This window comes from Sinohyriopsis cumingii, chromosome 11 (assembly GCF_028554795.1).
Source record: "Sinohyriopsis cumingii isolate HCF-2022 chromosome 11, ASM2855479v2, whole genome shotgun sequence".
NCBI lineage: Eukaryota > Metazoa > Mollusca > Bivalvia > Unionida > Unionidae > Sinohyriopsis > Sinohyriopsis cumingii.
The window spans coordinates 72,587,453-72,615,171 of record NC_142971.1 but is presented as its reverse complement, the minus strand read 5'-3'; the positions used below and the strand labels follow the sequence as shown (position 1 = coordinate 72,615,171).

The 27,719-nt window shown below is 36.0% G+C and overlaps 1 protein-coding gene across 2 annotated transcripts; it reads right to left on the bottom strand.

Annotated features, from left to right (window-relative positions):
- Positions 1–27,719, bottom strand: LOC149788719 (uncharacterized). Of its 2 annotated transcripts, none has more exons than XM_089975755.1 (2): positions 27,506–27,719; positions 1–2,095 (listed from the first exon to the last, which is right to left on the bottom strand). In XM_089975755.1, exon 2 carries the CDS (start codon positions 2,069–2,071, stop codon positions 1,088–1,090), a length of 984 nt encoding a protein of 327 aa, XP_089831881.1. In that variant the 5' UTR covers positions 2,072–2,095; positions 27,506–27,719; the 3' UTR covers positions 1–1,087. The 2 variants fall into 2 exon arrangements, with proteins under 2 accessions (XP_089831881.1, XP_089831880.1); XM_089975754.1 differs by lacking the exon at positions 27,506–27,719 and adding an exon at positions 4,826–5,086.

Sequence of the window (27,719 nt, the reverse complement as noted above, 5' to 3'; positions counted from 1 at the left end):
TGAAGCTCTCAGGGATACAAAGAAATTTTATAAAATAGATGTCATTCGTTGTATATAATGTTACAAAGTCACAACTCAGAATCAAAATATCTATTTTTAATGGAAAAAGGCTGATTTATTGACTATATAAGATTAGGATGATCTATTATAAACATTTATGGATAGGATAATAAAGGAACTGAAAGATAGTAAAAGGCAGGCAAATAATATAGGTGTAATCAAAACCACTTATTTTCGGAATGGGCCTCATGTTTTATAATTTCATTTTTCACACCTTTAAATGGAAATCATTCACTTTAGTTAGATCCTCATACATCCATATTTTGGAAGATTAATTTCACGCCCCGAGAATTATAGACAACAAAACTAATGATAAAGTAAATATATATTTTTAGACAAGATCACCTTAATGATGTTGACCGGTACAATCTTGATTTAATGTCGGTCACTGTTCTGTCAGAATGCTAGCTGGTAAAATTGGAAGACATGTGTAATACCCTACATTGTGAAGATTTAACTCCACATAATATTCGTACAGTTTAGAACCTGGCCACCACTGTAAAAAGTCTATAGCAACTGATAAGTTCGTCTGGGTGTTTCCTGATTACAGTTACTGTGCAAAGAGTTCGATAATTAGGATTGAATACATGTTAGTCACAATTAGCATTACGTTTACATCAATACGTTATATCTCACTCGAAATGAGTATACTAGCATATATACAGTAAATACATCGCATTGCATGTATATGTCAATTATGGTAAGTAACAAAAGGCTATTGAAAAAAACAATAGCAAATGAAAAATACATGCAATCCAATGTGCGTGCCATTTACAATGAAAATATGAAGCGACCTATTTGCACACTTGAAAAATATACAGATAACGGCTAACGCATTCGTGTTACTTTTTGCTTAATATTGAGTGCAAACATATTAAAGATAAAATCGATCAAAAATGCAAAACACTTTCACCTCGGGTATATTGGTAACAAACGTTCAATAATTCTGTACACGAATTAGTAAAAGAGAAATGTAACACTGATCGTTGGAACTGTACAGCATAAGTGAATGAATATACCAATAATATTACTTCATTTTGTATGAGTAACAAATGTTGGCAGTTTTAGTACAGCCAGACGTAAGAAGAAAGCTGTCACCTGCCGGTTTGAAGCAAATTAACCTCGGAAAGCGTGGAATCGTATCTTTGGTGATTTGAAGCAGCTGACAATCTGGTGACAGACGGTGAATACTGTGCAGATTCTTAACCACCACATGCATGTTATTTTCTCTGTCTAGCTGTATTCCTAGGGGATACCCTTGGACCTTGCCTTCCTTGACCTTGTATTCAAAATATGCTATCCCATCTAGGCCGAAACAATACACAGTTCCAGCGTCATAACACGAAATCAAGACACGTGTCCTGGATGAGTTGAGATCAATATGCACGGTACAATAGTTAATTTTGTCACATGGAATATGGAAACATGATTTCTCCAAGCCATCTCTGTTGATGACTCCCCAGTAATAGGTTCTGGAATTATCGGTGGTACCAGCATAAACTAGTTCCATCTTGGTGAGGGCGGCTAATGAAAGACACATACGTCTTGTTGTTATATGTCCTGATGGTTGTATTTCATCTCCGATCTTCAGAAATTGGATCTTGTATTCGTCAGGAAGTGCAACTGCGACTTCATATGTATCTACATTACACATACCCCATGGTTTTGAAGACATCGCATAGTCTGACACGTGATTGTAAGAAGAATCATACAAACAGCATTTGGTGTTGTTATAGTCCGCAAAAACAACTCTTCCATCAGAAAGATAGGCTATGCCAAAGTAACGTGGGACCTTATCGTTATTCACACTACTCAACACAATTTCTTGAAACAAGTAAACATTGCCTTGTGATGCCCCATTTACCCCATTTTCTCCTTGGTTCTTCGTTACACTCAGACTGGTTTCCTCTGTATTGTCATCGGTACAATCACTTTTTACAACCGAAGATTCAGGCTCTGGGACAGGCTTTTTGTGCACTGGTCTTGTACTCCAGTGACGTGGTGTTGCCATTTTCGCCTGGATTCCTGCTGCACTCTGCGTATGTAATATAAAACAAAAATCTTTTAGAAAATTGATCTACGACAATGCCATAATGGCAAGAAAAAGAAGTATACGTATGTTTATACGCTTCCGTTGAGCAAAAATATTTAGAATATTTGATGACTTTGATTATAATACTGTATAAAGACAAAATAGACATGTGTCATCTGTATTACACAACTTGCAATATTAGCGGAATATATAGTATTGTTTGCAAAGGATAGTATATGTAATCAGATTTTAAGGGCCTTCCCTGCATAAAATTGCATATTTACATCAACATAACTGTTAAAAACGCTTCCAGTATTATGAAGTAATTACAATGGCCATGAATGGCATAATGAGAAAATACAGACTGCCTTTGTGTGGGCTCTAGATAACCCAAAAGCAGTGCTTTAATTCAAACATCCAATGTATACTTTGTAATAACAATGAATAATTAAAATCATAAATGAATACACCAAATCCGAAGACTAATCTGAAGATCCGAATGAGGATTTTATTTACGAAACCTCTACTTATTTTCAGAATGTCATTTGACCGATGACGCAGCATAATGTATTGCAATTCCTAGATATGAGTCATTCTTAATTGGAAAATGCCATCTAATAGTAAACCAGTTTGGTTTTTAAGATATTTTGAATCAACACTGTTATGTCAGCATCTTATTTACAACTTCTACATATGGACATGAGTTAACAATGAAAACAATATTTTACAAATGATCATTATTTGAAAGTATAATCCACAATAAAAAACAAACGATTTATACCACATACATTACAAGTGACATGGTATTGAAGATGTAGAATTAAAGCAATTTGATTTACCAGTAATATTGGTATATCAAATTGTGATCCGCCAATGATATTAATTCCCTTTTTTCTAAATTAATTTAAAATGACAGGCAATTTCATCGTATTTCATTCTGCTTTTGTTTCCCCCATCCCTTCGCATGCATACTGGAAAGCAACTATGCATAAATCTGGAGTGAAATAGCAAATGCGTTTGTTTTGGATAAAAGCCTTGAAATTGAACTCACACCACGTAACCTACAAGAATATGGTTTGTCGTAATTGTATGTGTGCATTTTCTTTCGGATTTATCTACATTGTTTACATAATCACTGATGAAAAGTTTCAAACCCTGTCGACATTATTGGTAAATGTATCGGTTACGTGGTACACATACTGTGATGTATTTAATGTTATGTTGCTTATATTTTTGTTTCTTAAACCTATTATAATGTTCTAAAAATGAATTAACTAAATATGAGAATGTCCAAATAACACCCTCTCTCTCTCTCTCTGTATTATTAAAACATAAAAATGACTCAGATCAACTATAAATATATCAGAATAGTTCAATTACATATTGTTGGTTCGTTTATGTGATTACTGTCTATTCAAAATTAAATGCCATTCCCCGGTTCGTGTACATTTGTGTAAATGAGGTAGCTAGCCAAGTGCTTCAGTGCTCTCCTTTGTTCATTAAAACCATGTTTAAGTCCTAAGTGTATACTATATTAATTGAATCAATGTGAAGAAAAATAGAAACCAAAAATGAAAACATTCAACTTATTAATATGCAAAGGTGATTTTGAATAGCCACATGAGGCATATAACTACATTTTGTAGCAGACAAGCTAGGGGATGTGAGGAATTCCTTAACTCTGTCACTACACAGTTGCTTGTAGTAAATCTTAACTCCGTTCAAAAGGCAGATATATGTAGTTATATGTGATATAAATATAATATGTATATTATGTACGCTGTAGCACTGATTTGCCACCCGTTTCCTTTATAAAAAACGTATGCGTGAGTTGGCATAGAATGCGGATGGAGTGTGAAACCTGACATTCAATTAAAGTAAGATTTTGAATTTCATTGTACGAACACTTTCCTGGAATTTAAATAATCAGAGTGGGGTATTGAATGTTGCTACGTGACAGTACAGAGACGAAAACTGTTTAAGATGTATATGTCAGGATATTCAGTGTCACTATCACCAGCAAATAACATGTTGCCAAATTAATGAAAACATTTGTACATAATGGGTTTTGAACAAAAGACAAATGGCGGGAATACAATAAGCCCTGTAACAATCACAGGTACCAAGTCATTATCTAACATCACTTGAAGATACTATGATAAATATACGGCACCACGTACCTCACACAACACTGTCTTCATGCTCAAAAAACTCGAGGGTGGGGTGCGTGCGGGAGTATGTCAAATACAGTTATCAAGTCTATGTCCTAGACAACAGGTAGATAAGATGATGGTTCTGTAGTACGATTTGCACCTCTGTCTTTTTATTAGGGATACTCCAGAGACAATCAAGCCTACCAACTAATCCTCAAACACTACTTTTGTGCTAAGAGTACTATCGGGTACCAATTAATTAACACAATTCTGCCTTATTTTATGGGGGACAAGCACAGCAGTCAATGCATTCTCCATCGCTACACGTATATATAATGTCGGTTGTCTGGAACTAGCGTACAAACACATGGCTACATTAAGGGACGAAGGACAAGCACTGCTTTTAAGTCACTTTTCCAACTCTGCACGCACATGTCATGACAAGTCTCTGTTATTTTCACCAAGTCCACGTACACTGCCCTGCTGTGTTTTTCTGGTAGAATATGTCGAAAACAGTAAACACCGTATGATGCAGATTTGTATGAGATTTTAACATATCAAATATTGGAAGAGATCTTACCTTAAGAGGATATCAGCATTAGAAGGGAATATAACGTTGCAACTAGCGTTTTACGCCTTTTCCTCTAGTTTCAAGCACAGGAATAAGAAACGATGAGAGGGCCACGTGTACTGACTTCAATCTGTGTGAGCCCACTTATCTGTTTTTATCTAAAGTGGGTAATCTACATTCTCTTATATCCTATCAAGTCATATGCCTACGTCCAAGGTGCAGAGATTAACGCCAATTTATGTTCTAGACGAACGCCTTGAATCGGTAACTATCTAGCACAAGAGGTGGGAATTCAATGTTAGCCGTCCTATGCGTGTAATCGGTATGGATATGTATATTATAGTCATATGCACATAGATTGATATTTATTGGTTTGTTATCGAATACGGTCTACAAACTGTTTGTTTAATGTTATATATTTATAGTGTTATGACTATATATGTTCACAAGCTTAAGTAGCAGAAAAGAAGCAAAACCAAAATATTTTGTGAAACCTAACAAATAATGTAATTATCAAAGTGATATATCACAGATGTAAGAGGAACCTAACAGTATGAAGTAAATCCAAACTAGTCCTTAACAAGGCCTATGAAAGTGCTAAACGATATAAAGTCCCTTGTCATTTTGACTATCGGATATGTAGTTGTCTTAGAGTATGTACGTGTGTTGTGGCCATTAATTACTGCCCATAGGAAACAGGTAAGATAAATCACGTAGACGCGCAAATCAAGTATCAGGTGGTTGGCAGAGAATACATATGTAATACTGTAAGGTTATGAATGCTGATGTTATAAGTGAAGGTAGTATAAGCCAGTGATGCACTTGTCGCAATCGTTGCTCAATACATCAACATATGGGTCAGCGGTCGAGTACATATAGTATAGAGTTGCGCAAATGCCAGACTACATATCACAAAGTCCAACCAAAACAATAAGAATCACAAATGAGTTTCGTTCATCCTAGTGCAGCTATTGAGTACAGGATCGGAGTTTGATTTTTGTCAAAGCAATTGCGAACTTGAGATGGATGTTAGGGTTGAGTGAGGATGGGTGTGTGCCAGGGGAGACACGTTAAAGTTTAAGGTAGCAGGAGTTATTTGGTTGAATTGGTCCAAGTTAAATTTCTAAATTTAAGACTACCATCTGATATTCTGTGCTATTCATTTCTAGCAATTACAGATATGGATATTTTGATGGATTTGGTGCTTCAGGTTGTATCTAGACATTAGAATACAAATAATATACGAATAAGTCAGCAGAGTAGAATTCAACGAAAGTGGAATATATAAAACTTCGGCCTTGATTTCAACTATTGTGATTTGTATGGAGCTGCTAATAATGGAACATTGCTTTGAAAAATAAATTAGTACACTGCGTAAGGCTTGCAATTACAACGTGAGTATCACTTTGTATCACAAATGATCATCGGCCGTTAAACATGTATTTGTGAATTTGGCGTCGGGTCACATCATTTCCTTTTGCATGAGCTTCCGTTGTCTCATCAGGTCAAATTAATGATAAGTATTAACGTTCCAAATCACATGGACCTGTTTTGAATCTCTAGTGGAATTTTATTCTATATTGCTGCAGTAGTCACACCATTATCATCGCATGTGTATATCGTCGTATTTTCCTGTTTGCAGAATACTTCGTCTCCAAAGCAGATTGTTAAGAAAACTTACATCCAAATTATATACACGTTCTTCTTTAAACCGTTTCTTTTTCATTAACACCTGGTCTATACAATCACCAAGACCATTTATTATAATTATCAACAATACATTTGATCACCTCCTTTCAGTGCATGCAATGGCTATTCTAATCACATGATTCTTGTACATGTATGGTGTATTTCGTGACCTTTCTGACCTAATATGTCTTCTGTATATGTTGTGTACATGTGTAAGATCAAATCAATCCTCATTTTACGACGCAGTAGCATGTGAGTAAGAAGTATATGAAGAAGATAAACGAAACAAAATATAATTCAACGAAACTTTATAAATGTGACGACATCATTAAACAATGTTCACTAAGAATAATACAAGGTTGAAGGCATCACAGTGGACAGTGAAGATACAGCGGTAAAGGACATGAAAATATCCTCCAACAATATGCATCTTACATAAATTAAATAATTCGTTCATAAATAAATAAATAATGCACTCATTTTTAAGGTTCAAACTGTAAAGAAAATGATAGTGAAAACTTGAGAAATAAATTGTATTAATTCTTCTTGTATGTACATCCAACATTGAGACAGATGGAACGGGTTCGCATCTTAATCAGGACAGTTAGACAAATATGCAAAACATAGTACAAAGACACGTAGTCTAGCACTAAAAGACAGAACGAAATGATCATTGAAAGAAACCCAATAAAAATAAAGCAATAACATATAAGCAGGTGTACCTTTCGATTTGCAGGTTTCGTTGTTCTACACTCGGGCGATTGAACACTGTTCATCGCTGTTCAATGACAGACTATATTGCTGAAAACAGTTTCTTAATATTTAACGTCATGTATGTAGAATGCTACAAGATCAAATATATTTATTTAGTATATTGATAATAATTTTGAACCTTTTATCCAAAAATCCAGGTGCATAGGTTAATTTATTTATGGAAATTATCACGATACGTCTAAGGAGAATATTTTTAGACCACCATAAATGAATCCCTACAACGTTACAATAAAAATGATCTAATTATTAACATCGTTTTCTATTTATGTACTCAATGTATTTAGTTTCTCCATGACTTATGTACATTTAAATTGTAATGTCAAGGTACGCTCTGGAAAGTAATAATAACAAAATGATTTATTACGTTGCAGCACTCTAGATGTATGAGACAATTTGCCAATTATCTTAGTATTGTGATATAAAGCAGCCTGACAGCAAGACACGCGATTCTGGTTCTTTGTTTAGATACAACAGCTAAACTTGATATCTCTTCCATGACATCTTTGGACTCATCTGATTTAGATTTCAATGATGTCTCCTCTCCCGTTGCAGTGTATTAGGGCACCCGAATTTCAAAGCAAGCCAATATGTTTTTAATAAAAATGACAAGAAGAGATAACTAAATTATACCAATAGTATTTATTGCCACTTTAAAACATTTACTAGGTATAAAAAGTCGACGAAGAGTTAAGTACCTTTGCGCGGACGTTCCCAGTCAGCTAGCTCAGGCTAGCTTGAAGGCGTATCCGTCTGCTACCTTTAAATTATGTCAGACCGTTAATAAGCTGATCTATCTTGGATTTCCGTATATAACGTATATTAACAGTGGTGAAACCATAAAGTACTCTGAACGAAAGAACAACAATAAGATGATATATATAGCCCTGTTTGTATTTTTAAACAAATGCACAACTTGTATTAATTCTAAAAAAATTATCTGAAATGTAAATACTTTTGTCCACAAATTGTGTGTATGTAGATAATGCTAAGAAATTATATACGAATTTGACAGTTTTATAAACACTGACGTTTGCAACTTTGGTTGCATGAGACATGAAGTGGGAAAACAATCTAACAATGTCAGTTGTTAATAATTCTGGTACTTGTGGACAGAAGGAGGCGTCCTGTCTATTTGATTTCTAATTACAGTCAGACGTTGAGGCATATGCTCGTTCCACGATCTACATTGTTGGTTATGCGAGACCGTCATGCGACGCTACATGAATACTCCAAAATGTACTTTTCAACAATAATATTTGAAGATAAGTATGATTAAATCAAATTGCTGATATTATATGAATAAACATGGGTATACAAAAGTAAAGCTGAACTAACTTGATATTCATTCCTAGACGATTTCTATATTCACTTAGTCGTCATATCAAACATAATGGTAAATGTACAAAAGTCCTAAGGAACAGAATGATATTTTCAGAATAAATTTGGTTTTTAATGAACATCAACTTTGGCAGTAAACCTCTTATTATGATGTTATGTAAGAAACAGTTCAGAGCCATACAACGAGAACAACGAAATGTAAATACCCATGATATGAACAAGAACAACGAAATGTAAATACACATTTTAGTAGATCAGACGATTAAACGTTTGTCCTTATACATAAATGATTTGAGTTCGTCTAATTAGAGGACATTATGCACAGAAAGCGGCGTAGTGACTTATAATCGCTGAACAAAGCTGTATGTAATGTGGACTGAAAACAACAATAGACATTTGCACTGTATTGATATTGATCCAGAAAGAGAGACAGAGAGAGAAAGAGAGATGGTGATAAACATATTCTAAAAGAAAACATTATTAGACTTTGTTATGAACGAGATTTCTCAATATTAAAATCGTTAGCATGCATATAATTGGTCCAGGATCTCACTACTGTTGTTGTTGTTGTTGTTGATGCTGTTGTAGGGTTTAAAACCATTTTTCAGCACACGATAGGCTATACATGGCGGTCAGTATTAATGGTGGAGGAAAAACCACCGACCCACGGAAAGTTACTGGCAAGCTTTCTCACATACCCACATTGGCCGAATCCGAGACTCGAACTAACGCAGATAGAGATGAAATGGCAGTGATCCGGAACGGAGAGCACTTTAGAACATTCGGCTACTCGAGCCTAGCCTCCCCCCCCGTGTTTATGTGAAGAGAATGATGTGATTGATACACTAAACCAGTGGTCTGAAACCCATAGCGCACTGAGGCCCGCATTAGAGCATTTTCGACGACCTAAGGACTGCATCACCTTTTTTATCTCTCAAGACACATCGTGACGACAATCATTTCACGGTCCACGCGTTGGAGACCCCTGCACTAAACCATTAATACAGTTGTTCTATTTTAATGTTCTTGTTCTATTTTAATGATAGTCTATAAACTATTTGCATAGTGTTTGCGCCTCTGGGATATATATCAAGCTAGTTTTTGTACCTTTAGGATATCTAACTATATCAAGATAGTTTTTGTATCTTTAGGATATACAACTATATCAAGTTAGTTTTTCTCTGATTTCAAACAATTTGTTATTGTTTTGCTTGGAGCTTTCGGTTGTTGATTTACTTTACAATCTGCCTTAAAGGTAACCCTTTATAAAAAGGTAACAGCCTGTCTTAAGTAACCGTTGATGATATATCTTGAACAATGCATCTTATCATACAAAAAAACGTATATCAAATAGGAGGAAATGCTGTTGTTTTTTTGTTCCCTTTTACCACAGATGATAGTTTCTTTCTTATCTCTGAATCAGATATAGGTTTACATGTTGTTAAGACTGACAAATGGTTATAAATGAACATTTAACAAAATAAAGAAAAGCAATACATAAGTATGAAAGAATTGCATGTAGCCGAACTGTTACTTGGGTTTTTAAGAATATGTGTTATTATAAAATGAGATTAAGGTAATATTGTTTTCCTTTATTACACAAAGTCCTTGAATTAGAACAAGCGGTTTGTGCAATGTTATGGACTGCCGTTGGTAATCGTGAAAGCAAAGAAGATGGTAAGATTTAGCTGTTAGGAAATTTAGTAAAAACATCTGCAGCTTGAAAACATGTGGTCCGATTAATTAAGATAATTTGAAAGAAGCTGTCGTCATCAAAATAAACTAGGCTGAGCTGCAAAAAGCAGCGAAGCAAACACAGCTACTAAATCATTTTCAAACGTCACATGTAGATGTTATGATTATTATGTGGTACCACCTATCACAGACAACTCGACCTAGTTATATAGAGATGACGTGAATGAGGTCGGTGGGGTAGAGCGAACTAACAACACATTTTCTAACTCTACACTGGGATGCTATATATTGCCACGGATCCTACACATAACTATCGCTGTGTATAGAGGATGTTGGAGTTCAAGCGGGAAAATACACTTACCATGACATTATTTAATGTCATACATATATGTTATGATGAGTAACTAGAAACACTTACACAACAAAACTTATTGCATAAGGATACAAAAGAGGGACAAACAAGCCCTTTTCCAAATCCATCCATAGATAATATCACGAATAGCTGGTATCTCTTAAACCATAACTCCACCTTATGTTAAAATTTGGCGGGGGTATGGAGGGACACTGACAGCTACCAAGTCGTTCTCTAACGTTACACGCTAATACTATGATGATTATGTGATATCACTTATTCCAACGAACACCGCCTTATAGTATTCTCTACATAATTCGGTATAATATGGCCAAAAGAGTATAATTTTGGAAACACAAAATGAAAAATCATTTGCATTTTTAAAAATAAAAAAACTATTGACAGGAATAAAAATATTAACTTGCAAATTACCAGAGCATTATAAGAAATTTGGGTCGTTTGCTTCATGTCATATTTGATTGTGCGTTTAGTTTCAAACCGGGACGAGACGAATGATGAGAGGGTTACGTGTGTTGATTTAAGTCCACATGTGCGCAGTTATTTCAATGGTTGTTCAAAGAACGCATAGCTTTACCTGACTTTTTGTTATGATCACACGGCTTGAATAGGTAATTGCCTATTATGATTTTGGGGAATTACGACCGCGTCATCTTAAATGTGTTATCTGTATGGAAACATGCTGTAAAGTCACGTGCACATGTAACACTATGTATTTTTGATGTTTTGATACGGGCTATAACAATATTTTAAACAAAGATTTCTAATTGTGAAAAGATTATGCATTACACTTAAATTGTACTTTGAGATTATACTACAGACAAAACACAAGGGGTGCTTCTCAAAGTTCCATTGCTAGCTATCTGTAGTAATAGTAATTATTTACTATTGAAATTCGTTAATTTTGTTTCCTCGAAAAACGGTAAAAGGTAAACAGAATGTATTTATTTTAAGAACTTCAATAAAGAGTTCAACGAGGTAAATATGTGTAAGGTATTACACTCTTCCGAATCGCCAGGACCATGTAGATGATGGATCGAATCTCCACGTCACAATTTAATTCCGAATTCAGTGGAATCCGTGCAAATATGGACGCGTGTTAAAATGATAAACTTTATAGTCACCAGCACCCTTTTTGTTAACAACCGTCTTCTTCCTCTTTACAGGCGCATACACAATAAGTTTAGAAATTTGCATAGTTATCGCGCTAAAAATATTTTCGTCGGTACAAACTGATGCACTGACATGTTATTCACTGAGCAATGTGTAAGAGATTCGAGAAAATCGTGCTTGTCAGTCTGAAATGATATGACATTGACGATCTAGATACGCACGTGTCATCGTACCTTGTTAAATGGATGGACTTAGTTCCTTGGTAAACATTGGTCTGATGCCATTATCATGGAACCAGTTTCTCAGTTTTAACACAACTGATCCGCCTGTTCATTCGTATCTAAAACTGCATCAAATGCAGGTAAAGAATAGAAAAATTCGTGAATTTTGAGAAGAAAAAAACATTATTTATGAAACAAACATATTATTTGAAGTGCGCTTTAATTTTCTATGATAATAAAACAAATAATTGCTTATCAACAATTAAATTATGGAACGACCTATCCCAATATACAAAGGATTACCAATATATTTCTTGTTTAAAGACATACATTATAAATGAGCAAGTACTTCTGTGACAAAAAGAAGCAATCATTTCAAACCGGATAAGAATTAACTGCTCTGCCCTAGAAATCTTTCCATATTTTTATTTTTATTAAAACTTTATCTGACTTTTTCGGGGCAAACGAAATAGAAGTATAAATATCATTTGGAATAAGACAATATGATACATCATGATCAAGACAATACAAACATAATGGTCAAGACAATGTCGCCAATCAAGAGCAAAACAATATAACCCATCAAGATCAATACAGTGTAAAACATCAAATCAAGACAATGTAACACATCAAGATCAATGCAATGTAACCCATCAAGATCAATACAATATAACACATCAAATCAAGACAATGTAACACATCAAGATCAATACAATTTAACCCATCAAGATCAAGATAATGTAAAACATCAAAATCAAGACAATGTAACACATCAAGATAATGATAATACACCACACAAAGATCAAAACCATATAACACACCAAGATCAAGACAATGCAAAACATTAAAACCAAGACCATATAACACATAAGGATCAAGACAATATAACACATCAAGATCAAGACAATAAAACACATTAGGGTTGTCGCAGAATAGAAACCGAGTGGGTTCTGGGACTAAATGAATAAGACAAGCACAGTGTGGAAAAGATGGAAATTTATGAAATGAATTAATAACGAAAAATATGTGGTGTTAAAATAAAATGATTCTCCCACGCTCTCAACATACGATTGACCCACACACTCTACACAGACAATCGCACATTGAAAATAAGCCAAGAATATGAATTAAATATGAAATACAGATACAAGAAACCTAGTTTCTCTTGCAGATCTAACACCTACTGGTAGGTAGTTCTTATTTCCTCGTTCGCAACGTCACCTGTCCATAGTTCGAGTAGTAACCGCATCAGACCTCGAACTGTTCCTCCGTACAGCGATTCGAAGGGTGAAAACCTTAAACTTTCTTGCGGTACTTCACGGTACGCGAACAGAACCGGGTTCATGTAGCGGTCCCAGTCTTCCGGACGTTCCGCGCACATTTTTAGTTAAATATGTTTTAGGGTACCATTCAATTTATCTATCAGTCCATTGCACATCGGATGGTATGGGGTAGTGTTTAGCTGTTTGATGGATAACAGCCTATTTATTTCACCCATGAGGTCGGAGGTGAATTGGCACCACAATTGGTAAGGATTTAATCTGGCACCCCGACCCTACTGAAGATGTCAACCATTACTTCAGCCACCTGTTCAATTTCAATAGTTGCTAACGCTACGGCTTCGGGATATCTGGTTGCGTAATCTACAAGAGTAAGAATATACCTTTTCTTCCTTTCGGTAACTGCTTCTATTTGTCCTACAATATCCACCGCCACGGTGTATCTATTAATGGCATCTGTCCTAAGGGTACCCTTGTGTCTCTTCCCTTACATACGGTTTTCTGGCATACGTCAAAAAGACCTACATAACTGTGTGACATCGTCATTAACACCAGGCCAGTAGAATTCAGCGACTACTCTGATGCGGCCTTTGCCTTACCTAGGTGTCCTGCCATGCTAGACTCATGTACCACCCTAAGTACTTGAGATCTGTATTTCTTGGGTACGACCACTTGCCAATACCTCTTACCCTCCGGAGTATTAAACTCCCTATGAATTAGTTTGTTCCTCCGAACGAATCTCAAGCTACCCCCAACCCTTGCAGTGTTTAATTGCGCCGGACGCGATTTTCTCAACAATAGTTTTGATGGATTAGTCACGTTCTTGTTCTCGTTTGAATACGTCATGCGAAATTCCGGAGATCGATTCAGAGACAATTAATTCCTGAAACGCGTTTTTCTCTCGTCGGTTTAGCGCTCGCGTTTCGACTAACTGGGTCAAAGCTATCCTGAAATATGCCATGGATGGAAGACGGGAACCTTCAACATTTCCGATCGTCAGATCGTAAATAGGAGTTTCCACACAAAGGGCATCAATGGTTCAGGTTATGAAAGGTGTTTGTACCGTGATCCTTGCTACGGGAAGGCCACCGATCGTCTGAACGAGTAGAATTACATGGGGACTCCCACCCGAGCATTTGTTTATACTGAACGAGACTACGTTTGATCACTACACCCGTGAAACCAGTGTCACATAATGCTACGACTTCTCGACAGTTCACGAAACCTCTCGCGATTGGTACTCGCGATTCGGGGAAAGGACACGTGCCAAGTGTATGAATACCCGGTTCTACCTGCAGAAGATTATCAGATATACCTATATTCTGTATAGCCATGTCTACCTTATGTAGACGTCCCTTTCTTTTAGGACATTTTACTTGAAAGTGACCCCATTCCTTACACAAGTAACATTGTATACCCTGACGACCTGTATCCCTAACTGACCTAATTGCCTAATTTCACAAGCTCCCTAGGCATCGGTCTCGTAGACTGGAAATCAGACCTAAAAATCTTTCGAAACCACATTCTGGATTCCCCATGAGCCTCAGCAAAGAAATAGGCCTGCTTAGCCATTTCATGTACGTTTGAGAAGATTTTCTTTTTCGAAAACGGACTTAGTTCCCGCCCAAATGTGTTCAACAATTGATCTTTGAGCAAGAAATCCGTCAACCCTTAAAATGTTTTCACCGCTTTGCTACATTCAGTCCACCATCGAAAATAGTTCGCTATTCTAACGATGAACTGATCAAAGGTTTCTCCCTTCTCGGGCTTGCTATACCTGAACCTTTTACGGAAACCCTATTCAGTCAGCTTGTACCTTTTTAGAAGTGCTTCCTTCAGGACGTTGTATTTGAACCCATCGTCTCTAGGTAGTCGCCAGTACACATCCAGCGCTTTACCTTTTAATAAAGCACTGATATGCAGTGCCCAGGCATTTCGACTCCACTTCTGGTTCTCGGCATACCACTCAAACCGATAAAGATAACTATCCATGTTATAATTTTGGATCCTTTAATTTACTAGAGGCGGATATGTTCTCCGTTTCAAGCTGTTTCTAACTTTATCTTACGTGCATGATCTCGTTGCTTTAATCTTTCTTCTGTCTGCAAAGCTTCTAACCTTGCTTGTTTTTCTCTTTCTAACTCTCTATCCTCTACCTCTTTAAGCAGTTCTATATTATCCCTCTCCGCACCCCTTTCCCGTTATATCCTTTCTTTTTCGGCCAGTTTTCTAACTCTGTGATTTTTAATCTTGCCTGCTTTTCTAACTCTACCCGCATTTCCTCTGTTTCCCTTTTTTTCTTTCTAAGTCCCTTTTTCATCCCTCTCCCTGGCTTGTTCTTCCCTTTCTAATCCCCTCGTCTTTACCCTTTTATCATGCCTCCGGGCTTGTTCTTCCTGAATAGGTTTCCTTAAACTTTCTTCCTCATACCCAAGTTCTTTGCCCAAGGCGACCAAGTCCTTAAGAGATGACATGATTAATAGTAATATAACAAATTTAATTTTACAGAAAAAACTAACCTTATATCCTGATGAAGGCAACCAAACAAAATGAACATATATTTGTACTGGACCCACATACCTAGAACAACTAAACAAAATAAACACCTACTTGATGATTATGTTGTCAAGAAGGTCACACTCGAATATAAACTATAAGTGTAGATTTTCCCAAACAAGATGATGACGATTCACTTGATCCAAAGATCTTACTTCTGACACCATTGTTGCAGAATAGAAATCAGTGTGTTTGGGGGCTAAATGAAAAAGACAAACACAATTTGTGAAAGATGGAAATTTATAAAATGAATTGATAAAGAAAAATATATGGTGTAAAAATAAAAAGATTCTCTCACGCTCTGAACATACGATTGACACATTCACTCTACACAAACATTCACACATTGAAAATAAACTAAGAATATGAATTCACTATGAAATAAAGATCGAAGAAACCTCATGGACTGCAGATACGTTCAAATAATATTATACACTACAAGAGAGAATAACATAGTCTCAAGTATGGACTCCGATTTAGATTCAAAATAATCTTATGATATTCAACTGTATTTCAAATAATGTTATAAACTATAAGAGAGATTCACATAATCTCTTGGAACACAATTAAGATTCAAAATAATCTTATGAACATAAAAATGCACCCAATTGACACAACAATTGGACCACACATATGCTTCTAGACCCTTGTACAGTGGTACGGTTTATACTCTGATGAACTACACAGTTTCACCGCGTCCTTGGGTTGGCCCAAACTTGTATCGGCCGCTCTCCCCTTTCCGGATCCACCACATGTACATTCATACGTATACACACGTACAGACAGCATACAACACCCTCTAATTAGCTACGTCTACGTCCATGGCTCCACCACATGTACAGACATACGTACATACATCCATACGTATCGACAGCACGCAGTCCTAAATACTCTGGAAACTCCAGACAGCTTTAAACAGTTCTAGTCAGCTCTAGTCATAGTCACAGTCAGCTACAATGAAACCAAACTGGTCATAATAATAGTTTCTATAAAATCTCTAGATGTATGCTAATACAATAACCTCTAATAGTGACGTGTAATTCAGAGTTCAAATATGCGTTGTAATAAATGCATTATTACGCGATAAGACATTAGAAACCGAATAAGCTTCGCATATCAAATGAAATATAAATTTAATACTTACTTTCTATGGCTGGATAACAATGGAGAGCGTACACCCCATGACGTGATCCAAAACGATCAGTGTCGGTTTGCAAGTTGATCTTACTTAATTCCTTAGGAGAGTGAGCAATAGTCATTGTAAATAACCCGTGCATATCATGCTATTAATGGCCCTCGTCGCAAGTAATTTCCGGCAAGACAATAAATCACATCACGATGAAGACCATACAACAAATAATGATCAAGACAATACAACACATTAGGATCATGACAATAGAATACATCAAGATCAAAACAATACAACAAATGATGATCAAGACAATATAACACATCAAGATCCAAGCAATATAACTTATCAACATCAAGACAATGTAAGATATCAACATCAAGACAACACAAAACATAAGGATCAAGACAATTTAACACATAATGATCAAGACAATACAACACATAAGGATCAAGACAATATACTACATCAAGATCAAGACAGTATAACACACCAAGATCAAGACAATACAACACATCAAGATCAATACAATACAACACATCAAGATCAAGACAATGTAACACATAATGATCAATATAATACAACACATGAAGATTAATACAATACAACACATCAAGATCAAGACAATGTAACACATAATGATCAATATAATACAACACATCAAGATCAATACAATACAACACATCAAGATCAAGACAATAAAAGGCATCAAGATCAAAGCAAGGTAACATATCAAGATCAATACAATATATCACATCAAGATCAAGACAATGTAATATATCAAAATCAAAGCAATACAAAATAAAAAAGATCAACACAATATAACACATCAAGATCAAGACAATGTAACACATCAAGATCAAGACAATGTAACACATCAATGTCAAGACAACACAATACATAAGGATCAAGACAATACAGCACAAAAGGATCAAGACAATACAGCACATCCAGATCAAGAAAATACAACACATCAAGCTCAAAACAATAAAACAAGACGACCTTTGATAAATGTGCCACGGTCACTTTTAGTTCGAAACGATCCGCGCAGATGTTTATTTTAATATATATATATATATATATATATATATATATATATATATATATATATATATATATATATATATATATATATATATATCGCACAGTATTTTCGTGAAAACTAATATCTCTCCTGTCTGATTGGACATGTATAACCGAAGATCTTGTTGCAAAGATTTGTTTAAATGAAACTCATTTCCATTCCTAGTTCTCAAAAATCATCACGTTCAAGGTCCCTCAAACTTGTATGTCACCTCCTACTGATTTAATTTTTCTAGGTTCTCGTGTGTGATATAATTAAAGCTTGAGTAAACAAATAAATAGTATGCTAATATACATCTCCATATAGCTCTAAATAGACACTTTGTACCTGTATACTAAAACTAATTTCCTACATTCCTATATGAGATGATACATTGGTATTATATTATTTTTATCAAACAGAAATGTTTTCTATTAACAAAGTCTTGTTCGTTGTTTGTTTCTTTACTATTTATTTTTTATAATCCCCCACATCACACCCAGTCTGTTGAATAGTGAATTACTTTAAATTGTTTATTATCCTGGTATATACAGTGGATACATAACTTTGATGATTTACACACCCATGCAAACAGACACATAGATTCACCGGTGGTGGACATAATTACAAACATTGTACTTAAAGAGTCACTTTGCATACGAATCCCAAGGTGTTTTAAATTGTATGTTCGTCTTTTATATTGTTTTTTTTAAGTAAATATTTTTGCTGCACGCCATTCTCACCCTCTGAAAAAAACACAGAAATGATAATGCTCCAAAATTTGAAGGAGAGTGAGGTATAGTGTATAATGCTCTGGTTGTCATATCATTGAGTAGCGTCGATAACAAACAGTTTAACAAACATTTTCAAATTTTCACAGCACAATCCATCTTTATGTTAAAGTATGTTATAACCAGATACAATAATTCTTCATGGCAGTAATTTCTTTAGCAGTGTGCATTAAGCTGGACAGGAGTTAAGCTATTAATTGTGTGCATACAACACTCAAATGAGACTGGTCCGACATGACATTCTATTATAGTTTAAAGCAAACATGTATGTGTGTGTGATATGGAATTTTAACGTAGATTTAAAAACAATCAGTCATGTCGCTACGATCGAAGTCTGCATAGTGGCAGTTTATATTGATGTTTAGAACAGGAGAATCATGCCGCAAACTTGCAAAATGATGTCCCACCCAGTCACATTGTCATGACACCAGGCCGACAAGTCATAACGCTAACCTCTTAATGATGAGCGCCTAGTATCATTTTGTATCAGTCTTTAGTAGAACTCAACTGGCGTTCGAACTAGTGACCTCCGGCATCTAACCACTAGGCCACCGCAAGGGTCCGTTAAAGTATATATATATATGCAATAAAATGACAACGACCAGTGCAAAACTAGTATGTAAATAGCCTAAGCTCTTTCGACTCTCACTGAGTCTTTTTCAAAAGCGAATACAAAACATAGATAAGACACGCAAATAAAACACAAAAACCGTTGTGTTTGCAAAACGTTACATGGCTGTTTCTCCTGGAATTAAACCTTTAAATGCATTATCTTTCAACTAGTTTATTTCAACTTGTTGATGTTACTGGAAAACATTTGTGTTGACCTTGAAATCGATGAAACACAACGACATCTGTTGTTTTATGTAAATGTATGTAAGCACAAAGTATATGCCGGATATTTCATTGTTATTGTGGTAATTTAGGAATAGCAAGCAAATTTAGAGACTTATTTAAAAGAAAACATGTCGGCTACAAAAGATAAGACTCAAAGCCTATTTTGCCTTGCAGCCAATGAATATATGAAAGGAAAATATAAGCTGCAACCAACCCATATTCTGAAAGAAAAGTAATTGGGCCCCACCAAAAAGTTAAATTCCAAATCTAGAAGCCTTTATCAACTTATTTGAAACAATCACTTCCTAACACACCAACCATACTATTAAATACTGTAAATTGACGAAAGAAGAAACAGATGCCCTACCGTCACTGGAAAGCAGAACAGACAACATAAATAAGCCTGCAGATAAGGATTCTGCTGTGGTAGTTATGCACAGGAAAGACTACATCAGTGATGCAAGTAGACAACTAAGTGAGTTTATCATGTTCCATCAAAAACTAAACCATGATCCAACACTGGAATATGCACAATCCAGCACTAATATTATTGAAGAGGTGTACCAAATCGGGCACATAGACCAGCAAACGAGAAACTAATTAAGCACAGGAAACCCAAGGGCAGGTAGATTGTATCTTCTTCATAAAATCCACAATTAAGGTCACTTGGTTTCTACACTATGATCAGGTAATATAGCATCTACGTTTTCCATAACCAATTAAGTTTGCTGTTGGTTTTCAGGTTGGCCTTTGTACGATATGTGGCGGTTGGGATTATATTCTGGGAAATTGTCATCAATGGTTAGGCTTATGGGTGATTTTAACCATCCCTTATAACTCCTGGCTTCTCGTCACAAAATATCCGTTGGAGGGCTTAGACAAAACTTCTGGAGACAAGGCCATGTTGCTAATCTGGAACACCGATAGATAGCTGCTGTGCGGGGTTTGTTGAGTGAGAGACATGTTTGTAGTCGAAGAGCACCTCGTATTTCTAGTTAATGATAACGAAGCTGAGCCTGGATTAGTTTGGCTTCAACGCTTGTTGTGTTGGCTCTATCAAGGAATTCCGGGCTGGAGATTTGGTCATGCCACTAGATCCGCATGATTGATCGCAGAGAACAGTGGTGTAATTGCTCCAACTGACTGATAAGCGTTTGGTAGACAGTCCAAGTTTCAAAGCCATACAAGAAAGACGTGACGACAACTGCATTGAACACTTTAATCGGTGTTGGTAGGTGTATGTCCTTGTGGTGTGTGACCCAGGTTCGGAATCGTCCAAGTGCTTTATTGGCTTTTCGGATCATTGCTGTGATCTATTTGTCCAGGGAGGCATCACTGGATATTGTGCTGTCACGGTATTTAAAACTGTCCACATTCTTCAGGTCTGGGCTCGAAGAGGACTTCTGTCTTTCCTAAGCTAATTGTGAGTCCAAATATGTTGGAACAGTGCCTGTGTGAAGAAAAGATTGAAGAGTAACGAAGCGAGTACACGGCCCTTTTGTCACCGTTAGACATGGGTAATTTATCAATGGGTCCACCGTCTAAGATAATTTCTCCAGTCATGTCATCGAGGAAGAGCCGGATTAAGTTGATAAAAATCTGAGGATAACAAGGCTTCTTGAGTAATACCCATAGTGCGTCTCTGTTGACTGTATCGAAAGTCTTTGTCATGTACACCAAGACAGCACGCGAATTCATGTTCTGTTCATGGTATTTCTCTTGGACATGTCTCACTACGAAGATCATATCAACTATGCTGCCGTCTGAGCGAAAACTATACTGGGACTTTGGGAGGTTATATTTAGACACTGCTGCAAAAAGCCTGTTGAGAATGATGCGAGCAACTATTTTGCAAGCGATAGAGAGCTAGCAGATGGCTTTTTAGTTTCTGCAGTAAACACGTGTGCCTTTATTCTTATAGAGGGTCACAAGTGATGCGTCGCGGAGGTCGTCTGGCATTTCCACTTCCGTCAAGATGATGATTATCATATCGTGTAATGCCTCCAGAGTCTATTCTCTTATAGCCTTATACACCTCATCTGGGATACCATCCTCTCCAGGTACCCTGCTACAGCTTATTTGTTTAATGGCCGTCCTCAACTAAACTATTTTTGGTGGAACTTCCAGTTGGTCGTGCGTTGGTTGTTGGGGTATTTGGTCAAGAACAGATTGGCTGACCGATGAGGGCAGGTTTAGGAAATGACTAAAGTGCTTTTGCGTCTGGTCTCAGTGCTAGTATCGTCCTTTATTAGTGCATTGCCATCTGCAGCAAGCGAGATGGCAGAGACAGACTTTGAAGGGCTGAAGATTGACTTGATGGCATTGTGGAACTCTTTTTAGTGTTGGCATAGCGTTGCACTTCATCATCATTCCTTTTCCACCAATGGTCATGCATCTTGCGGATTCCTCTCTGAGACTCAGCTTGATGGGATTTGAAGCAGTTCTTTGGGTGATTGAGTTTGTGTCATTCTGCCAGTCCATGAATCCTTTGTTCTTTCTGGCAAGTAGATCTTCAATGGCACCGTTGTTCTCGTCGAACCAATCTTGATGGGTTCGCTTCTTGGGACGCAGTCGCTAAAGCTCCTTCTTTTATCATGTCTCTAATCTTGTTCCAATTATCAGAGGCATTTCCACATATAGGTCTGTTGGTAGACATCATGGCAACTAGGTTCTTCTAAAAATTGAGCTGGATGGAAGGCGGATGAAGTTTGACAATTTTGAAGGATGTGCGCACAAGCTTACGACGCTTTGGGTGATGGGAGGCAATGCGTAACTTTAGGGTAGGTCGAACAAGTATTTAATATCTGTCCAGCATTCCGCTCCTCGCATGGCCTTTGTGATGAGTACATCCTGGGCACCGCGCTAGCCGACTATTACATAGTCTATTAAATGCTATTGGCTATATCCGGGGGGGGGGGGGCATTCAGGTGTTATTTTATTTGTTTTCCACTCCAAACATTGTGTTTGTGATTAGGATGTCCAAGTCTGCTCATTGGCTGAGTATGAGCAGGCATTTGTTTTTCATCTTGCCGAACCCATGCTTGACACGTACAAATTTTCATCTTCCGTAATCGCAGTCAACACGGGCATTGAAGTCTCCGGTTAGTATAATATTCTCGTCAGATGAAACTGAGCTAAGAACAGAGCTTAGGTCCGTATATAACTGCTCAATGGTTACCGCTGAGCTCGAGTGGGAGACGTTCCGTGGCGTTTTTGACTGTTAGGTAGATGCAGTTTCATTAACCTCTCGTAGATACCAACAGGCAGGTCTGGAAGCTGCACAGAAAAACTAACTTGATTTGATAGCCTGTCCGACTCCGTGGATCCTGTGCTTGTTCTGGGCATTTCCTTTCCATAAGAAGGTGTAGCCGCTTGCTAGCTTAGTCAGATAAGCCTTCTCGTAGAACTTGGTTTCACTCAAGGCTGAAATTTTGGAAAGCTTCTTAGCAACTAGGGCTGTTCATCTGTAAAGTTATGCTACATTCTCCTTGTCCATAAGAGTATGGATGTTCCATGCTCCAATAAGAAGTTTTATCTTTGATTGTTTCGACCGTAGATATAGACGATCTTACCAGCAATCTGGCCAGATTTTGAAGGGCAGGCTACTTTGTATGCCACCGTTTCTAGGCCCCTCCCTATGCAGGGTGAGCAGCGCTGTCCTGAAAATATCTGCTCAGCCGAACTGTATTGTTGTCCTGGGTACAAGGGCAGCCTAAGTGCAGGTCTCTGACTAGATCTATTGGCGATCATCTCCACCTATTGCGTCGCCAGTCGATCATCACCGTAGGACGTTTGTAGGTGCAAGTAAGGAACGATGAGTGTGATGACGATGAATGATAGGAAGACAACATAATCTGTGCGTGAAGGAGATTAAACTGAAACAGCCTTTGCACAGAGACAGCCAAACTCTCTCGGTCTTGGTAGTTAGAACTCAGTGGTACGAAATTATCCACGGATGGGGACACCTTCGTCTGCATTGAATAGACATGGCGTGTTCACTGCCTTGTCATGCCCTGCGCTCTCAACACATTGTTTGCAGATTCCCCTTCTTTGCCGTTTGGTCACTCTGTTCATCGCTCCAGACCAGTTTTCTGAAGCTGGTTTTACGTGCAAGGATAGGCAACCTCCTACGTCACCGAGGGTTTGAGGCCCGTTGGCAACCCTCAACCTGGTTTATCCGGTCAGTCGAAGCCGTAGTGGTGTGGCCGCTGCGCATGCTACAGCTGCTTGGATCTATAGGTGAGATTCTTAAGAGAAGGCGGCAAATAAATCAAAAGCTAAATATATACAATATATACAACAGTTGTTATTAAATTTTTGTGGAGTAAATAAAGTAATATATATATATATATATATATATATATATATATATATATATATATATATATATATATATATATATATATATATATATATATATATATATATATATATCATAAAATTCTTAAGAGAAGGCGGCAAATAAATCAATATCTAAATATATACTACAGTTGGCTGGTTTGTATGTGAAAAATCTAAACTTATTTGTTGTTTAAATGATCGAGATTTTAATTTAAATGACAAATTGCCAACATGAAAGGTAATTTTGAAAGTTCATTATATTTTATTACAACACTATTTTAGTGGTCGTCAAAATGAAAATATATTATGTCAAAAGATAACAAATAAAATAAAACCTGTTTTAGTTCGAGAGGGTTTGATAGCCTTGAAATATACATCAACAAAGACTGAATACTGCTAATAGCAGCAATGATGAAACAGGTATTGAAATCAAATGCATGAAATACAATTCGAAGTCTTTGTAAATTGGGATAACAATTCTTCAGTCGATGTAGATAATAACAACACTGCGTTGTCTTTATTAAATAAGCAGCGATCGATTCAGGCATCTACTGATTACTTTACAGTGTGTGATAATTCTCATACTTCAAATGTATACATTCATACAAAACATAACCTAATGTTTGTTATTCGTGTTTGTTGGACATCGGATAAATTCATTTGAAAGGATATCATTTTTCTGCAGAATGTTTAATGCAAGAAACGTACTTAATCATTGGTATGTGATATGTGTTTATTTCAATCCTCTCACAAAGGTTACCATAAAATGTTTTCAGAACAAAATTCTCTGCTTTCCTAAATCTGGATTCATCTTTACCTTTCTAACCTCTGAATCCAAAATAGAAAATGTTACAAAATTCATGTGAACAAAAGTGCCGTCTACTATTTATTTCACAACCGCTGTTTATTACAATGAAACAACTACGCACATCTTATCTCAAATGAATAAGACAAAGGGTCAGATTTCTAAGCTGACTTGAGAACTTTGACACATATATGTCTGCATGGAACAAGGAACGCGACATGTGTGTAGCGAAAACCGTTGTTCCTTTATGCGATCAATAAATCTGACTGATAAAACATAAAAGGTTTACAGGCTTGCGCTTTCTTTGCCAAGTTACGCAACATTCCAATAATGCAGTCCGGGGTTCTGTTTCGAGAGTAAATCATACTTTATAAGCAAACACAACTGACATAGCAAACAAAGTAAATATCAGCTGGCAGGCCAGCTTAAGTGCTAAACAAACAGACCTATATTTGCATTATGATACGTAGAGCTCTCATGTGCACTACGTTGAATATTTGGTTCACATTACAAAATGACAAAATGTTATTCTAATGTACATGACAAGAAGGTTTTATCATCACAATTCATATAAAAATGTTATCGCACAATCTGATATTGCAATATAATTGATGTATCTGAACAGTGCAGACGAATATGACAATATCTCACCTCATAAATTAAAATTGGATTCTAATTCGTCTCAGTGAAGAAAAGAAAGTACCTGAAATAAGATACACCGTACATGAAATATACAAGCGCCACTCAACACTACACTAGCCTTTTCAATTCCTTAACAGCTTTCTGAGTTAATTTTGTTGAAGACCCACGTTAGCTTGTCGGAATTTAATCGAACTGTAAGAACACAGTTTTTAAAATTTCATGTTGCTAAACCTAATTCGATGAGTAAAAACATAACCATTCAAATTCAAAGGGTACGTGCACCATATTAAATCATCTAACATAAAATATGAAACTTAAGGTTGTATTCACTATGCAGGAGAAAGGTTATAAATGTCGCCAATGTTTTACAGAAACTTCTCAGTATTCATTTTTGTAGACTTATTTCATTTAAATAATTATTACAATATTGATGAAATGTTTTGATCACGATGTCGTATCTCTCAGTTACGCTTCTATAGATGTTCTATGTCACTTAACAAGCTTTTATATGAATGCAAATTTCATTTATATTTAAATGATTAGTCATGTATTTTCTCATATTCTGATACAGTATTGTTACCCAGATGATGCGTTGTAGATTAATAATAACACCATCTTCCTAAACAAGATATATTTAAAAGTAGAACAACTTTATAGATGCCCATTCATTAAGTTCACCAGCTCACAGCTGGACAATGATGAAACAAACACACACACCCACGCACACACTAATAAAATAATGAGAAATAGCTAAGTACTTTTTAAAAGTTTGGTTCTTTACTATTGCTCACCGGACTCATGTACTTTGCAATAATAAAATAACTATTTTAATTAATCATGTGTATTTTTTATATCCAAATTCTTGATGAAAATGTAGTTATAAAGCAAAGAAAAATAGTTGATCAGTTAATTACGAGCATCAGCAGCATTACTTGATAAATCATAGCTTTGTTTGCATGAATGTTGGTTGAATCAAATAGCCGAAAGTAACTAAATGTATCATATGATCAGAGCATCAAAACAACGTCTATTTACGCAGAATCAGCATCTTTAAATAGCACATATCTATTTTGTGAGGATTAGAAGATATTGATGGAGGTATAGCGATATACAAAGGAGGTTTACTGTATCGTTGAAAACGGTATAACTAAATAATAATGCCTCGAACACAAGACTGATTTATAAATAACAATGGACTTTAGAAAACTCCATAATTGTATTATTCTGATGCATTTGCTTCAATTCTATCTTTCTTTTTGTTCTGATATGCACGTATAACAAAAATTGGCGTCTGTATAGATAGGGTTCGTTTTATATTAATGCATATATTTTACATAGCGAAAGTTTGTTTGCTTAACGAATTGTGTTTTAGAACAGTAATATGCATCTATTATTTAAGACGATTGGAAATTTTTGTTTCTTCTTCAACATTCTCGTAATATTTAGTCATCGACAGTTTCTGGTTTTCTACGAATTCAAATGTTTCTGTTTGTCTTCAGAATTGTCGCTTTGAATATTTCCATTTTATCATTCGTTTTCAAGCAAGGTTAAGACATTATATATCTGATAAGACATTGTTCTGTGTAAATTAGACCTTTAGATGTATTGTTCATATAGTATAATATTTGATCAAAACCTCAACATAATATTCCCGCTTGAGGCACATAGGCAAAATGGTCCTTACATTGTCAATTATGCTAATTAATCAAATCAGATGAGTTAGAATTATTTGAGCAATATATATATATATATATATATATATATATATATATATATATATATATATATATATATATATATATATATATATATATATATATATATATATATATATATATATATATATATATATATATATATATATATATATCGCGTATCCACTGGTCCATCTTTTAATAGTTCTTGAGACCAATTTCGTCACTGAATGGCTCGAAACACTGTGCAACATGAATCTTCATTCCGAAGTCAGGCTGGAACTGACCGTTTTGGGAGAGTTGAAGTATACGATATGAGAATGATGAATCACTATGTACACATTGACCTACCTGTCCAGTTGTATTCCACTTAGATAAGCCTACTGAATCTTGTACTCAACATATTGTATCCATCCAATCCTCAACAGAGCATAGATTGTGCAACAGAACATGAAATATGGACTCGTGTGTTTGATGACTTAAGAGCTAAGAATATTGTAAGATAATCCATACTACCACCAGACAGATGAACACAAGACGTCTCTAGATGATTTCTTGTAACACT

Coding starts and splice junctions, on each gene's coding strand:
- LOC149788719 (XM_089975755.1), bottom strand. CDS start 2,071: ATGGCAACACCACGTCACTGGAGTACAAGACCAGTGCACAAAAAGCCT.